Source organism: Papio anubis, chromosome 3 (assembly GCF_008728515.1).
Source record: "Papio anubis isolate 15944 chromosome 3, Panubis1.0, whole genome shotgun sequence".
In the NCBI taxonomy this organism is placed as follows: Eukaryota; Metazoa; Chordata; class Mammalia; order Primates; family Cercopithecidae; genus Papio; species Papio anubis.
In genome coordinates this window covers 42,619,040-42,636,032 of record NC_044978.1, presented here as the reverse complement: position 1 = coordinate 42,636,032, position 16,993 = coordinate 42,619,040, and the positions used below count along the sequence as shown (strand labels likewise).

At 34.9% G+C, this 16,993-nt stretch overlaps 1 protein-coding gene across 2 annotated transcripts in view; it reads right to left on the bottom strand.

The window, feature by feature from the left end:
• Positions 1–268: 268 nt before the first annotated feature.
• TTC29 (tetratricopeptide repeat domain 29) overlaps positions 269–16,993 on the bottom strand; it is a 256,428-nt gene continuing 239,703 nt past the window's right edge. The window contains exons 12-13 of one of the 2 annotated variants that reach the window (XM_009207668.3): positions 729–795; positions 269–430 (exon numbers count right to left, since the gene is read on the bottom strand). In XM_009207668.3, the coding sequence (XP_009205932.2) occupies positions 400–430; positions 729–795 (98 nt within the window). In that variant the 3' untranslated portion in view covers positions 269–399. The remainder of the gene's footprint in view (positions 431–728; positions 796–16,993) is intronic. The other variant, XM_003899247.5, reaches the window with a different exon arrangement.

The following is a 16,993-nucleotide window of genomic DNA, read 5'->3' as shown; positions in this document are numbered from 1 at the left end:
TGTTGAAAAGTTTCCGTAGAATTTTAGTAAATATTATCCTACATGAATTCAGCAAGAAAGATTTTCTTAAGCTTGTAATTATTTTCTCATTAGAAAATATTTTCTTATTTTGGTTTCATGGTATCACTATTTCTTGTGGAATAGTGGAGAAGAGGAAATTATTTATTTCCTGGATGATTGCTGATATTTCTAAGAATTGGAATATATTTTATTTTCATGGATTTAGATGTTTTGGACTAAATTTATAGTAATATACTGCAATACAAAATCCAATGAAAAGAGTCACAGTCAGTTTTTTTATAACTTTATATTGTCTGTAACATGTTTCTATTACAAGTATTGAAGTCTAAGGTGACATGATGGATTTCTTCTCGCTTTGATGTTAAGTGAAAAGCTGCTTTAAGTTTCATTTTTTTGATCACCTGGAAATCTGAAATAAAATAAATTGTAGATTTAACTTTTATATTGGGCTAGAAAGTAAAGAACATTTGTTTTGAAAAATAATTTGTTTTCTGTAATTTTCATATGTGGCTTCAAAATTAAAAATACTTAACCTTATGTGATATTTGACAATAAATCTGTGATTTTTTTTTTAAAGCAGTGTTTCAGTATTAAGGTTATCAAGTGCTGGATGAAACTCCTCTTTTTGTGTTTGGAGAATGAGATTATACTTAGTATACTGCACAAAGTGGGTACTTAATAGAAACTTTTTACTTGATTTATCATACCTACTGAGTTCTTCCAAATGTTCTGAGTTTTGAGATACAGTTTCCACCGTGGATCCTCGAAACTCTTCTAAAAAAAAATATACAAAGTAAATAGTTTATCATGAACACGGTTTATAGTTATTTTGATCTTGAACCTGGGAATCCCTTTTCAGGGATATCTGTCCTTCACCTATAAACGTGTATGTATCACCAGGGCAGATTGTATTGTACAAAGATGGTCACAGCAATCTCTCCCACTCCACATGTTCCTGTACAGTATGATCTTGTCAATCCCCCATGAAGGAGCAGAATCTAGTTTTCTTCTTGAAATTGAGCTACCCTTAAGACTCTTTTGTGATCAGCTGAATGTGGAGGAAGTGACGAAAATGAGCTCTGGGGCTAGGTCCATAAAAGCTATGCAGCCTCTACCTGGTTATCTTAGGATACTGTTTTTGGAGGAAGTGAATCACCACATAAGTCCTCATACCCTGAGACTGCCATGCTGGAATGGCCATGTATAGATGTTCTAGCAGACAGTCCCAGCTGAGTCCAGCCTTCCAGCCATCTTGGCCAAGTCTCCAGCCTGCCAGTGAAGCTGTCTTTGACTCTTCAAACCAGCCCATCTGTCAGCTGAATACCATTTAGTGACTTCAATTAATGTCCAGCCGAGCCCTGCTTGAATTCCTAATCCACAGAATTCTTGTGATACAATAAAATGGCTACTGAAAAGGCCACCTTGTTTTGGGTAAGATGACTTTAAAAAATATTACTGAAAAGGAAAATTAATTTAAGGAGCAATATAAAGTACCCAAATAATGAAGTCAAATATGGGAAGTTTATCTATCTATCTACATGTATGTGTGTGTGTGTATACATATAACTACATATATAAACATACATATATAAAAACTTCCCATATTTGGCTTCACTATTATGATATTATGATAATGAAGTCAAATATGGGAAGTTTGTTTATGTAGATATACATGTATAAATGACTTCATTTATCATATACCATATGTGTATATATATATAGAGAGAGAGACATGTTAATTTGTTACTTAACTTTAACTTTCATATCTGCTCCTTTACTTTTGATTTGAATTCACTGGGATTAATCTAATAAGATGCTGTTTATTCCTGTTTATGACAGGCCCCAGTTTTCAGGCCCTTCATTCTATTTTTTATTACCTTTCGTGTTCTGTCCCCATCTCCTACCCACTGCAATTCCTAAAAGAGTTCTACTTTGCCTTTTGGAATATTTGATTCATTATTTCAGCAAAATGTCCTATATCTTTACCCTATTTTCTGAAATTCCTTTTACTTTCTTGCTCTAACAGAAATTTGTCTCTTCTCTCAAGATACTATCAGCCCACAAACCCATTTTTGTTGTATTTTTCTTGGTCTTCTCACTGCTGGACCTGAAGATGGGTTGGTGTCCTCTTTCCTCCTTGTTCTTTCAGGACATTTGCCTTTCCTCTTTCCCTCTCTAACACTCATGTCATTAGATTATACAGTCAACCATTTGTCACTATTGTGATCTACCTACAAGTGGAATCATTCTCAGTTGAAGTTATCATTGCCTCATTGTCACCGTACTACTACTTTCTTAACTTAGTAATTTCAATGTAGAGGTAGAAGATTATTCCACCCTAAGTCTCAATTCTTTGACCTCCTGTTCTTTTACATCTTGTCCTTTACATTACCACAGCCATTAATTCCCCTGGTCATACTTAGACCTTGTCATTATCAGTAACTATGAGTCCCCTCTAGCTCATTTTCCTGTATTTAACTGCTTGGCTGCCTCCTTTTGTATTTCCAGATCACTCCCTCTGGTATCCTGACCCCAGCAATTCTTCTACTTCATTGGAACCCCCATTCCTACCACATTTTCACTGTTTCTCCTAATTTTTCTGTCTCTTCTTCCTTCCTCATATAATTTAAATTCCATGGTTATGTACTTCCTTGCATAAAGTCTAAATTTCTCTTCTTTTCACTTTGTTTACTTACTTGGCAAAAGTATAGCCCTAGTTAAATCCAGTTATCTTCCGATTCCTCTCCTGCACTGTATAGTTCAACATGGCTGGAGAAAATACACAACTGGCCTGAGATGCCTCATCTTAAATTCATGGTCACAAACATTAAGTAGACCCTTGCACTTCCAGGCCTTTCTATGAAACATTCCTGGTCTACTCATTCTTTCACTCCCCTAGATCACTAAATCTTCTACTTTTCTCAGACCTCCCACCCTGCACTTTTCTCAGCTGATGATTTATTTTCTGGTTTCATTGAGGAAATAAATGACAGTAGGAAAAATCTTCCACAAGTCCTGTGGGGAGAGTTACTCACCTACTGCTTCTATTCTGTATACTCTGTCTTCCCTTCTGTTAGTATCAATGAACTGTTATCCCTCTACTTCTTCACTAGATTTCAGGCCCTCTTGTGTAGACAAGACATAGTTTCAGTCCTTCCTTCTGCCTCCCACTCATCAGTGCTCTTTCTCTCTATTAGGTCTTCCCTATCAGTAGAGAACTATTTAGTTAAAGCCATGTGACTTAAGTTCTCACCAATGAAATGAGCAAAGAAATATATAGTCATGTGTCACTTAATGACAGGGATATCTTCAAAGAAATGAGTCATTAGGTGATGTTGTTGTACAAACATCATAGAGTGTACTTACACAAATCTAGATGGCATAGTCTACTACATAGCTAGGCTATTATATGGTATAGCATATTGCTTCTGGGCTACAAACCTGTTTGGCACGTTACTATAGTGAATATTATAGGCATCTGTAACACTATAATGAGTATTTGTATAGCTAAACATAGTAAAGGTAATGCATTGCAACACAGTGTTATGATGGCTAAAATGTCACTAGTGCATAGGAATCTTCCAGCTCCATTATCTCTTAGGACCACCATTGTGTATGGCATATATTGTTGACAGAAATGTCCTTATGCAATGCATGGCTGGATACTTCTTCTGAGTCTGAGTGTTAGACATTGGGTACTCACTCACCACAGGACAGTTGACTCTTGGTTCCATCACTGCAAAAACACTCATTTGGATTATAACCTAGGTTTTGCACTGTGGGTCTGACTTAAGGTGTGATTTGAGATGTTTGATCTGTAGGACTTCAAGGGAGCTGGAAGACTGAGACCAGTACCACTCTAGTAAGGGAGACCAGAAGCAACAACACATTGAAGTGTGATATTTGCTTATATGATCTACATTTCAGTAGAAACTGGCACTTCCTTGTTGCTAATAGTAAAGCCTCTGAAATGGTCGATTGAAGTTGGCAACAAAAAGATCTCATTTATACCACCACTTAGCCTATATGTTACAAAAGCAATAGAATAAGCCAGTAAATGCCAAATTGCTATAAATCCACCGTCGCATCCCTTTTTTGAAAACAATGGAATATAATATTTATATTATACAGTATTATATGTAAACAAGATTTTTAAAATGTTATCTGTAGAGAAGTACGAGTTGAAACGGAGGAGACATTACCTGGTAATTTGGTGACTAGAAAGGTAAATGAATTTTTATAATTTTGGCATGCTAAACATTTGTAGTGGCCTTACTCTCAAAAAGGGTAAATAACTCATTCATAAAGGTTGTATCAGAGTTTATAGACTAGACCCCTGGTAATGGATTCAACCTTTCTACAACAAATCAAAAGTATTGTTGTATGCTCACATGAATATACAGTAGTCATTACCTTAAATTTAAAACTCACTATAAGCAGCAAATACAGAGCATGATATGAAGGCTGTATTGTATCAGTGTGGTCTGCAGAGAATTTCTTCATATGGTTTTTGCCTTGTTGAAATATATGTTGCAGTTCAAAGCTAAAGGGATTACTTTTGAATAGTCATCACAGAGCTTGATTACATTCGTATATCATATTTAGCTGAACCCTGCAGGCTATTATTCCATTAGCTATGCTGGTCCTGCCATTGTCAAAAAGTTGATCACCTAATGTTAAAAGACTGTGTTTTCTGTTGACCTTATCCAAATGACTCAAAAGCTTTTGTTTGAAAAATAAAACTCAGATTATGTTTTATGAAACTGATTAAGAATAAATACTGTGTATAAACTATGCTCCTATCTTATGGGTGATCTTAAAATTATGCTATTATTAACAATGAGATATTTTGTTTTTGTATTTCAGCAGATTTTACTGATAGTCATACATTCAATTTTAGTAGAAACAGTACTTCTCTCTCACTGATAGTAAAGAGTCTCAGAAACTGATTTCTGAAAAAGGAACAGAAATCTCCCTTCCCCACCATGTAAATCATATAAAATTACCCTGGAAGTAAGCCAGTATATCAATGTAAATATAATGGCACATCTACAATGGCCTACTTACAATATGATTTTACAAGGCCACTGTACTGAAGAGAACAAAGTTCTGTTTTGGGGAAATGTGTATATGAACTGAAAACTTGTCAATCACACTTGATAATCAGAAAATCCCTTCCAGTAAATAAATAAATAAAATATTTAACTGTTTATTCTTCATATGATGGTTGTATAGGTTCACTCGTTTAATTACAATGAGAATATCTGATTCAGGGCTATAAATCTGGTTTTTATAAACCCAGAATCCCATTACCAATAAAAGGCATACTTAGACATAAGCTTGACTTTTAAATTATTTTATTATGAATTAGCCACAAATAAGTAATGAGATGAGAGCTCATCTTTGAAAAAGATATCGACCATTATGACTTTATTATTTAAAATAACATATACATTTTTTTCATTAGAATCACATTACAAAAGCTGTCCTTTGGGAATAAAGATGATTTTGACACTATCTCAGTTGAACAGCTCAGTCCTTGAGCTGTGTTCCCAGGAGTGATGATGGATTGGCATAGACTCATGTTTGCTCTTTGGCATGGTCTTCCTTGTAACTGATAGTTTGTAAAATGGCTGGTCAGGGATGCAGGCTGTGATCCTGGAACACAGCCAGATACTAATTTTGGCCTCATTAGCACTGTTCTCTTAATCAATTGAACTTTTCAGCAGGTGGAGGTTTCCTAATATTTCTTGTACTAGCTTGTCTTTAGCTACTCACTTGAAACTCACAATAGATGAGTGGGTATCAGTCAGGAGGAAACAGATGGCACATACAACTGGGATTTTGAAGAGACTTTAATGAAGGGACTATTAAGAGATGAGGGCAGGGCTAAGGAGCTAATAAGGGATATTGAGGCACCTAGGGACTTGCAAAAGAGGGTGCCATGCCATTATCATCTCTGCGTCTAAATTCAGGGTAAGGAGACAGGATGGTGCCACTGGATGTTGGGTGAGGGCAGAGATTTAGAAAAGGGACTGCTTTTTCTAAATCTAGAAGTAGCAGTTGCAGAGTGTCACAGTTGTCAGAAAGGAGCTGAAGTGAGGGGCAGAGGAATAGTATTCTCACTCTCCACCTTCCTAACCTCTCATCTGCTGGTGACTCTCTTTGGCTAAATCCATATGATGAAGCCAGAAGGCAAGTCAGCCTGTGTGATGGTGTCTGAAGTCAGTCTCCTGGGACACAGAGCAGAGAAGGTGGGAGAATTGATCGTGTGTGTGTGTGTGTGTGTGTGTGTAAGGGGTGGGGGAGGGGAAATGAGCAGCATATAATAACCATACAATGCAAATGTTTTCCTTTAGCAAAAATTTAGTCATGTGAAGTGTGGTTTGGGCATCAATATATTTAATGTTGGCATATAATTGGATATTTCTTTATTCCTTTTCCTCCTCCTCCTCATTGTATAATATTGGTTTGTCATTCATGGCTTTCTCGTCTTACAGTTTTGTAAAAAATTTATGAATCAAAGCCTAAGATTATAGAGTTAATCTCACTCTATCAAAAATATGTGATTTTGGGAGTAATATTTTTCTACATTTTGTTGTTAACAAAACAAAAAGTTAATCTGTCCTATCTGTGTTTTGAAGTAGAAATCATGATGTGGTAATTCTATATCTGATGAGCATAATAATCAAGATGGAAACTTTTAAGGCAGGAGGCATCTTTCAAGTTTGGATAGACTCTCTTGAAAGTGTCAAAAACTGACATGTGTTCTTTCATATCACAGGATCTGGTATATAACAATTCCCTTGCCAAGGGCTTTTATTAATATTCAAGCAATTAAAATTTATGCAAAAATCAGAAGTATATTCCAATTCAAAATTATATATTCTTTTTTTTTAACCTTACACACCATTACTTTGAATAAATGGAATGCAACTAGGCTTGAACAAAGCACTGAAGATACCATATTGACACAGAATGATAACTGAATTTCTTTTTCTGGGCGTTTAAACTTTTAATGAGAATATCTGATTCAGGTCTATTAATCTGTCCAGACACTAAATATTTTCTTAAGATAAATAGTGTGTTAATGTCTTCATACAGTTCTTTTTATTTCTTTGATTTTTTGCTACATTATAAATCCTGCAATTTTTTTCTATTCAAGACAGAGTAACAGAAATCAGATTAACTTCTTTCCTAAAACACTCCACCCTACCCCAAAAAACCTGAACAAAATATATGAAACAATGATTTTGAAGACACTGGACATCAGACAACAAAAGCCAGTGATTTCTGAAAGACAAGAAATATGTTTTGAATACAAAACATGCAAAAAGGCACAATGAGGAGAAAAATCAATCAAAACTGACCCGTAACTGACATAATTATTAGAATTAGGAACAAAAACAAAGTTACTCTAACTGTATTTTAGACATTTAAAATGTTAAGTAGAGACAAGGAAAATAAAATAAAACATTAATAAACTTGAAGACAGAGTAGTAGAAGCCGCAAAATGAAGAAAGAGAGTCGAAAAGATGAACATATTATCAGTAAACTATAGAACAGCTTCAAGCAGCCTAATAGACACGTATTGGCATCTCCATAAAAAGGATATGGAGAAAGAATTGAAAAATAGTTTAAGAAATTACAGCTGAAAATTTTCTAAAATTGATGAAGACTATAAGCCCACATATCCAAGAAGCTCAACAGACCCCAAGCTTAAGAAACTTAAAGTACAAAAATTAAAAAAAAATACATATGAAACATATAATGCCATACCCACTGAAAATATCTTTATAAAATGAAGGCAAAAATACTTTTCAGACAGACAAAAGCTGAAGCAATTCATTAGCAGCATATTTGTACTACAAGTCCTCAAGGCAGAAGAAAAGTGATACCACATGATAATCTGGATCTATGTAAAGAAATGAAGAGCATCAGAGGTGGTAAGTACAACACATGAAAACGTACAAAGGTGAGAAGGGGAGAAATGGAAGGATGTAATTGTAAACTTTTTTTGAGACAGGGTCTTGCTTACTGCAGTGCAGCCTTGACCTTACAGGCTGAAGCAATCCTCTTGCCTCCTCAGCCTCCCAAGTAGCTGGGACTACAGGTGTATGCCACCATGTCTGGCTAATTAAAAAAAAAAATTATTGTAGAGATGGGATCTTGTTTCGTTGCCTACTCTGCTCTTGAACTCCTGGCCTCAAGTAATCCTTCTGTCTTGGTGTACCAAAGTATTGGGATGACAAGCATGAGCTACCATGCCTGGCCTATAAGATTCTTATACTATATGTTACCGTTGGTGGGAATGTAAATTAGTATAGCCATTATGGAGATTTCTCAAAAAACGATAAAAATAGATGTCATGCAATCCAGTAATCCCACTGCTGGGTATTTATACAAAGGAAATAAAATAAATACATTCAAGGGATACCTGCACTTCCATGTGTATTGCAGCACTATCTACGGTAGCTAAGACATGGAATCAACCTAAGCATCCATTAACAGACAAAAGGACAAAGAAAATGTGCTGTATATACACAATAGAATACTATTAAGCTACAAAACAGAATGCAATCCTGTCGTTTGCCGCCACAGAAATAAGCCTGGAGAACATTATGTTCAGTGAAATGGGGCGGGCACAGAAAGATAAATACTGCATGTTCTCACTCACATGTGGAAGCTAAAATAATTCCAGCTCATGGAAGTGGAGAACAGAATAGTGGGTATTAGAGGCTGGGAAGGGTCAGGGGATGGGAGAAGGTGGGAGATGTTGGTTAATGGATACAAAATTACAGTTAGATAGGAGGAAGGAAGTCTGGTGTTCAGAAGCATTGCAGGGTGAATATGGTTAACTATAATTTATTGACTCTTTTCCAAAAGCTAGAAGACAGAATTTTGAATGTTCGCAACACAAAGAAATGATAAATGTTTGAGGTGATGGCTATGTTAATTACCCTGATTTGATCATGACACATTGTAAACATGTATCAAAATATCACCCTGTATTCCATAAACATCTACAATTATAATGTGTCAACTAAAAATAAAAGGGAAAAAATTCTTACACTATATGTTAAATATCTAATGTCACTTGAAGGTAGGTTGTGAAAAGTTAAAGATATACACTGATCATTATTTTTGCTTTTACATTTTAGTTTACACTTTTCATTTAAATATTCTGAAAAAAAAAAGATTTGAAAAATCAACATCCTTCGAATCTGAAAATAAAAAAACCTGTCTCTAATTTAAACATTAATTTGAAAACTTATCCTTCTCGTGTATTTCCCTGATCTGCGGCTTGAAGATAAGCTAATGAATTCAAAGAAATAACCATTTCATTATCACTCCAAAAGTTTAATTTTCTTGACCAAATTATGTGCAGTGTAATACATAGAATATGAAACTAAATGCTGATAGATAAATAGATTTGATTTTTTTTTCTGGTTACTTCAGAGTAACCGTTGGGAAAATATACAAGCTCTGTATTCATGTTCTTTTCATGTTGTCTGTACTTTAGAACAGAGAATTATGTGAAATAATTTTTGTAACACTTTACTGAGGTATGATTGACATAATAAAAGCTGTACATATTTAATTTATAAAACTTGATGGGTTTGCAGGTAAGTAAACCATTCAAAATCTATGCTGTAAACACATCCATCATCCAGGGGATGATATTTTTAATGAATAATCCAGAGATGTGAAAATGAATGTTTTTGTAAAAATTGAGTTTTCTAATGTATGTTGAGATTTCCAAAGAAAAGATTCTGTAGATATACAATATCCAGTTCAAATATAGTATTATGAGTAGATATATATCTGGTCAGCAGCAAAGTAGTTCCTAGAAATAACATCTCCGAAAAACCCAAACAATTCCCTTACCAAAATTAAAAATCAAAACTTTGCACATCCCAAGTAAGATACTCTTCCTCTTAAATTTTCGTAAGAATGAACTGGTCTGTTTAAAACAATGACAATGAGAAATACATTTTGAAATAAGTCACCAGTTTCCAGGTGATCTATATATATATGTCTGCTACTCGAGTGTGGTCTCCAAACCAGCAGCATTAACATTACCTGAAGCTTGTTAGAAATGCAGAAATGTAAGCCACGCTTCAGACCTAGCAACACAGAATCTGCCTTTTAACAGGATCCCAAGGTGATTCATTCGCTCGTTAAAGTTTGAAAATTGTTGCTTTATGGAATCTTACTCCTATTTATATTTAACTATTAAGAGTAGGAGTAAAATATTAATAGCATGTTGGTAAAAGGAGTTGTAGCTTCTTGTCTGTTGTTCAGTTGCAACATTTACATAATAAGTAAAAACAATTGTTTTCCTCATGTTGTAATAGAGAATGTGGTCAGCACTTCTATTGTTACCATTATTATTATTATTATTATTATTATTATTATTATTATTATTTTGAGACGGAGTCTCACTCTGTCTCCTAGGCTGAAGTACAGTGGTACAATCTCAGCTCACTGCAATCTCCGCCTCCCGGTTCAAGTGATTCTTCTGTCTCAGCCTCCGAGTAGCTGGGATTACAGACACCTGCCATAATGCCCGGCTAATTTTTGTATTTTTAGTAGACATGGGATTTCAGCACGTTGGCCAGGCTGGTCTCGAACTCCTGACCTCAGGTGATCCACCTGCCTCGGCCTCCCAAAGTGCTGGGATTACAAATGTGAGCCACCATGCCCGGCCAGCACTTTATTATTTAGTTTTAATTTTTAATTGTATGTTGACAAATTATAATTATATGTATTTATGGGGTACAAAGTGATGTTATGATCTATGAATACAATGTGAAATTGTTAAATTAAGCTAGTTAGCATGTCCAACACTTCAAATGCTTATAATTTTTTTATGGTGAAAGCATTTGAGAATTACTGTCTTAGAGATTCTGAAATGTACAATACATTATTACTGACTATATTTACCATGATGTGCAATATATCTTAAAGAAAAAACCTTATTCCTCCTGTCTAATTGAGGCTTTGTACTTTTTGACCATTATCTTCCCATTTCCCTCACTACTCCTATCCTCTGATAACCATCCTTCTGCTCTCTGCTTCTTTGAGTTAGATTATTTTAGATTCCAATACAAGTGAGAACATTTTATATGTGTCTTTCTATGCCTGGCTTATTTCATTTAGTATACTATTCTCCGATTCCATGTATGATATTGCAAATGACAGGATTTCTCACTTTTTAAGGCTGAATAATATATGTATATGTATTATTCATTCATATATACACATTCTGTATATATATACACATACATTATATATTGTGTATATATACACACACACACATATATACACATATATATGCTTTTACATTTTAGTTTCCACTTTTCATTTAAATATTCTGGTTGGAAAAAAATAAGATTTGAAAAATCAACATCCCTCGAATCTGATTATATATATATATATATATACACACACACATACACACCCCACATTATATATATGTGTATATATATACCACATTATATATATATACACACACACACACACATACATATATATACACCACATTTTCTTTATCCATTCATTGGTTTATGGATACTTAGGTTGATTCCATGACTTGGCTATTAGGAATAGTGCTGCAATGAACATGGGAGTGCAGACATCTGACATGCTGATTTCAAATATCTGGGTAAATACCCAGAAGTAGGATTACTGTATCATATGGTAATTTTAATTTTTAGTTTTTTGAGAAAACTCCATATGGATTTCTGTAATGGTTGTACTAATTTATAGTCTCACCAACAGTGTACAAGGGTTCCCTTTTCTCCACCTCCTTGCCAACATTGATCTTTCATCTTTTTGATAACAGCCGTTCTAACAGGTATGGATTGATATCTCATTGTGATTTTAGTTTACTAGTGATTAATGATGGTCAGCAATTTTTCCATATGTCTGTTCACCATTTATGTCTTTTTTTTGAGAGATGTCTATTCAGGTCCCCAGCCCATTTTAAAATTAGGCAATTTGTTTTCTTTCTATAGAGTTGTTTGAGTTTTTTATATGTTGGTTATTAATCCCTTATCAGATGTATGGCTTGCAAATATTTCCTCCCAATCCATAGGTTGTCTCTTCACTCTGTTGTTTTCTTTTTTTGTGCAGAAACTTTTACTTTTGATGTAATCCCATTTGTCTGTTTTTCCTTTTGTTGCTACACTTTTGGGGTCAAATCTAAAAACTTATTGCCTAGACCAATGACACATAGTAGTTTTCCCCTTATGTTTTCTTCTAGTAGCATTACAGTGTCAGGTCCTATGTTTAAGTCTTCAATTCATTTTGAATTGATTTTGCATATGATGTGTGGTAAGGATCAAATTTCATTCTGCATATGGATATCCCAGTTTTCTCAGTACCCTTTGTTAAAGAGACTGTCCTTTTTCTGTTGTGTATTCTTGGCATCTTTGTTGAAAATCAATTGACCATACATACATGTGTGGGTCCATTTATGGGCTTTCTATTCTGTTCTATTGGTCAAGAACTCTATTTTTATGCCAGTATCATGCTGTTTTAATTATTATCAGTCTGTAGTATATTTTGAAGTCAGGTAGTGTGATGCCTCTAGATTTGTTCTTTTTGCTCATCATTGCCTTGGCTATTGGGGTGTGTCTGTGTGTGTGTCTGTCTCTGTGTGTGTGTGTCTGTGTGGTTCCATATACATTTTAGAATTGCTTTTCTATTTATGAAAAATGACATTAAATCTCTGAACCACCCTATGCTTTAAGTATTATTATTCCTTTTGTATAGCTAAGGAACCTAAAGGTTGGAGAGATTAATGTGCTCAATCTCATACAGCTGATAACTGTTTCACTGGCGATTCAAACCCAGGTTAATCTGGATCTTAAATCCATCCTCATAGCTTCTGTGCTCATTCTCACTTCAATTAATTCAAAAGGTAGATGAGTCTTAAGAAAATCTCTTAGGCAAGTGTATAGTGTTAGGCTTGGAAAGATTGATTTATTTGACTTTGTGGCAAGAACTACTGCAGCAGACCTATTTAGTTCTTAATAGTTGTTTGTCTATTTACTTTCTTGTCTTTTAGAGACCATTTCTAATGCAGCAGTTAAGAAAACAGCCATATACTCCAGGGATCTCCCTGAAAACCACTAATCTGACATGTAGGCCATGACAACTGAGATTGGGCTAGTGAGAAACCAAATCTAGGGTTTCCATCATGTAAGTTGTTGCCTTTATTTCATTATACTTTGATTCAATCCCTAATGGATTCAGCTTCATAAAGTCAGAAAAAGAAAAAAAAAAGCAATTTATTCATGTTTTCATTGGAGCTCACTGCAGACATGAAATTTCTCTAAAAATGCAAATCATTTGGTGCCACATAAGTGAAACTCAGTAGCTAAAGCGCTTAGAGGAAAATGCTTTCCCAGGGCTAATGTTTTCATGCCCAGTGATTGAATAAATCGATCCATTTATTACAACATCTTCACTTAAGATTTTGTCCCTAGATGAATGTATCTAAGAGTACTAGAAGACTTTTCTTTATCACTGAGAAAATTGATTACACTTGTTAATTTGGCTTTTAATCCTAGATATATAAAAATAAATACCATAAACATGTGTAGAAGAAATCAATATAGATTTGTTCAATATCAGATTGATCAAAAAAGGATTTAGTAAGACTCCAAGATGTAAAATACTAATGTACAAACTAAGCCCTTACTTATGTAATACGACTTTAGACGAGCTCAGTATAAACCTAAAAGAAACTATTTCTTAAAACGGAAATGGTGTACTTTTCTTGCATTAAAGAAAAACCCCCAGAAGGCCTACCTATCCAAGGTATTTAATGTGAACATTTGTTTTTAAAAGATTTCTTGTCTCTGGTCCAGCCATTGTTGTTAATTCATGGGGCACCATATCACAGATTTTTTTTTATGTTACATAAAGCAAAAATTACACTTAACAAATGTAAGTTTAAGTCATAAAAAATAGATAAAACAACACTCCTAAAAGCCAAGGTATCACATGGAAAGGCTATCAGTCATTCTTTTCAGAGAAAGTGAGGACAACGAGAAATAAAAGTCATATTCAAAGACTCCTGAAATGCCACTTAGACTGGCTCTGGCCCATTATGTCATGTGTTTTGTAGAACTCAATAGCAAACCAAGTAGACACTCTTTTGACTAAGCATATTTTTGATTCTGCTTGTATAATAATGAAAAAGACAGAGATTTGCATGCTAGTCCACTCTCAGAATGATGAAAGTTTAAAACTGCTTCTCTGGTAGTAATATGGTTTATGTTGAATATACACTGTGTCAGTCACAAATGATAATCTCTATTCACTTGTCATACACTCAACAGATATTCATTGAGAACCCAAGTGCAAAACACATTTGTGGGATAGGTGATTGGATGCAGTTTGTAACTGTGTTCAAATTAGATAGATTCAGAGGTACATGACCGAGGAGGAGCATGGGAAGTTTAATCTGCAATCACGGCATAACCCTCTGAATTAGTGCATGACCCTCAGAGAAGAAATGAGGTTTTTATGTACAACTTCTTAAAACAATTAATTTAGTAGGGGGCACAGAGTTTCAAAACAAATACTGACTTTAAAAGAATACATTTAAATACATTTGAATGCTTGTCCCAGTAAAAATAGTCTGCTGGGTTTCCATGGTAGGACTCAGGTTCTTTAATAGTATAATTGGTGGGTCAAATATGACAAGACACAGAAAAGCAGAGCATCTCTGTGTTAGAGCATGTTTTGTCAATACTCAACGTGCACATGATACAAATGTGTATACATTTTGACTGATAAATAAGTAGAAGTCATTTCTGGAGAACTTTTTGTGGTTAGAATTTAAGTACATAATCACCATTTCCTTGTAATCTCCAGATTATAAATTTTTCTCTTTTGAAAACTATATATTTGTCCCTGTATCTGTATTACCTTGCATGATATCTTAGAGCTGGTATATACATAGTGTTTTCTGAGTGAATAGCCTGCAGCTTATGATTTACTTTAAAAATATGACATAATAAAATGTTGGTTGGCACATAGAAGGTGACCATTAAATGTCTATTGAAAGACAGACAGAGTGAGTGAACACATCTGTTCTTAAAAGTTTATATGAGAGTACAAAAGACATATAGTAAAGACAAATCTGTGGGCTTGAAATGCCAGATTAAAACAATTCAACAGCAAGATCTATGGACAACTCTTTAGTAAGTACATAAAAATTAGTTATGTAAGGAAGTCCTACCCAGAGCAATCAGGCAAGAGAAAGAAATAGAAAGCATCCAAATAGGAAAATAAGTTATAAAACGATCTCTGTTTGTTGATGATATGATTCTATACCTAGAAAACCCTAAAGACTCTGCCAAAAGGCTCCTGGAACTGATAAACAACTTCAGTAAAGTTTCAGGATGCAAAATCAATGTAAAAAAATCAGCAGCATTTCTATATAACAATACCTTTCAAGCTGAGAGTCAAATCAAGAACACAATCCCATTCACAATAGACACACACACACACACACACACACAAAATTACCTAGGAATACATCTAACTAAGAAGCTGAATGATCTCTACAAGGAGAACTGCAAAACACTGCTCAGAGAAATCACAGATGACACAAACCAATGGGACATTCCATGTTCATGGATTGGAAGAATAAATATTGTTGAAATGGCCATAATTTCCAAATCAACCTGCCGATTCAATGCTGTTCCTATCAAGCTACCAACATCATTTTTCACATAATGATAAAAAACAATTCTAAAAATCGTGTGGAACCAAAAAAGAGCCCAAATAGCCAAAGCAATCCTAAGCAAAAAGAACAAAGCCAGAGGTCCCACACTACCCAACTTCAAACTACACCATAAGGCCACAGTAACTAAACAACATGGTACTGGTACAAAAACAGACACATAGACCAATGGAACAGAATGGAGAACCTGAAAATAAAGCTGCACACCTATAGTTATCTAATTTTTGACAAAGTTAACAAAAATAAGCAATGGAGAAAACACTCCTTATTCAATAAATGGTGCTAGAATAGCTGACTAGCCATATGCAGAAGAAAAAAAATGGACCTCTACCTTTTACCATATACAAAAAGTAACTCAAGATGGATTAAAGATTTATTTTATTTTATTTTTATTTTTTTGAGACAGGGTCTCACTCTGTTGCCCAGAGTGGGGTGCAGTGGCACAGTCTGAGCTCACTGCAGCCTCTGCTTCCTGGGTCAAGCAATTCTCCTTCCTCAGCCACCTCAGTAGCTGGGATTACAGGTGTGCACCGCCATACCCTGCTACTTTTTGTATTTTTAATAGAGATGGGGTTTTGCTGTGTTGCCCAGGCTGGTCTCAAACTCCTGAGCTCAAGCAATCCACCTGCCTCAGCCTCCCAAAGTGCTGGGATTACAGGCATGAGCCACTGTACCTGGCCTGAATTAAAGATTTAAATGCAGGCAGATCACCTGAGGTCAGGAGTTCGAGACTAGCCTGGCTAACATGGTGAAACCCCGTTTCTACTAAAAATACAAAAAATTAGCCAGGTGTGGTGGCACGTGCCTGTAATCCCAGCTACTTGGGAGGCTGAGGCAGGAGAATCGCTTGAACTGGGGATGGAGGTTGCAGTGAGCCAAGATCATGCCATTGCACTCCAGCTTGGGCAACAAGAGCAAAACTCTATCAAAAAAATAGTTAAATGTAAGACCTCAAACTATAAGAATCCTAGAAGAAAACTTAGGAAACACCATTCTGGACATGGGCTTTGGGAAATAATTTATGACTAAGTCCTCAAAACAATTGCAGCAGAAACAAAATTTGACAAGTGGGATGTAATTAAACTAAAGAGCTTCTGTTCAGCAAAATAAACTATCAACAGAGTAAATGAACCATCTACAAATGGGAGAAAATATTCACAAACTATGCATCTGACAAATATTTAATACCCACAATCTATAAGGAAC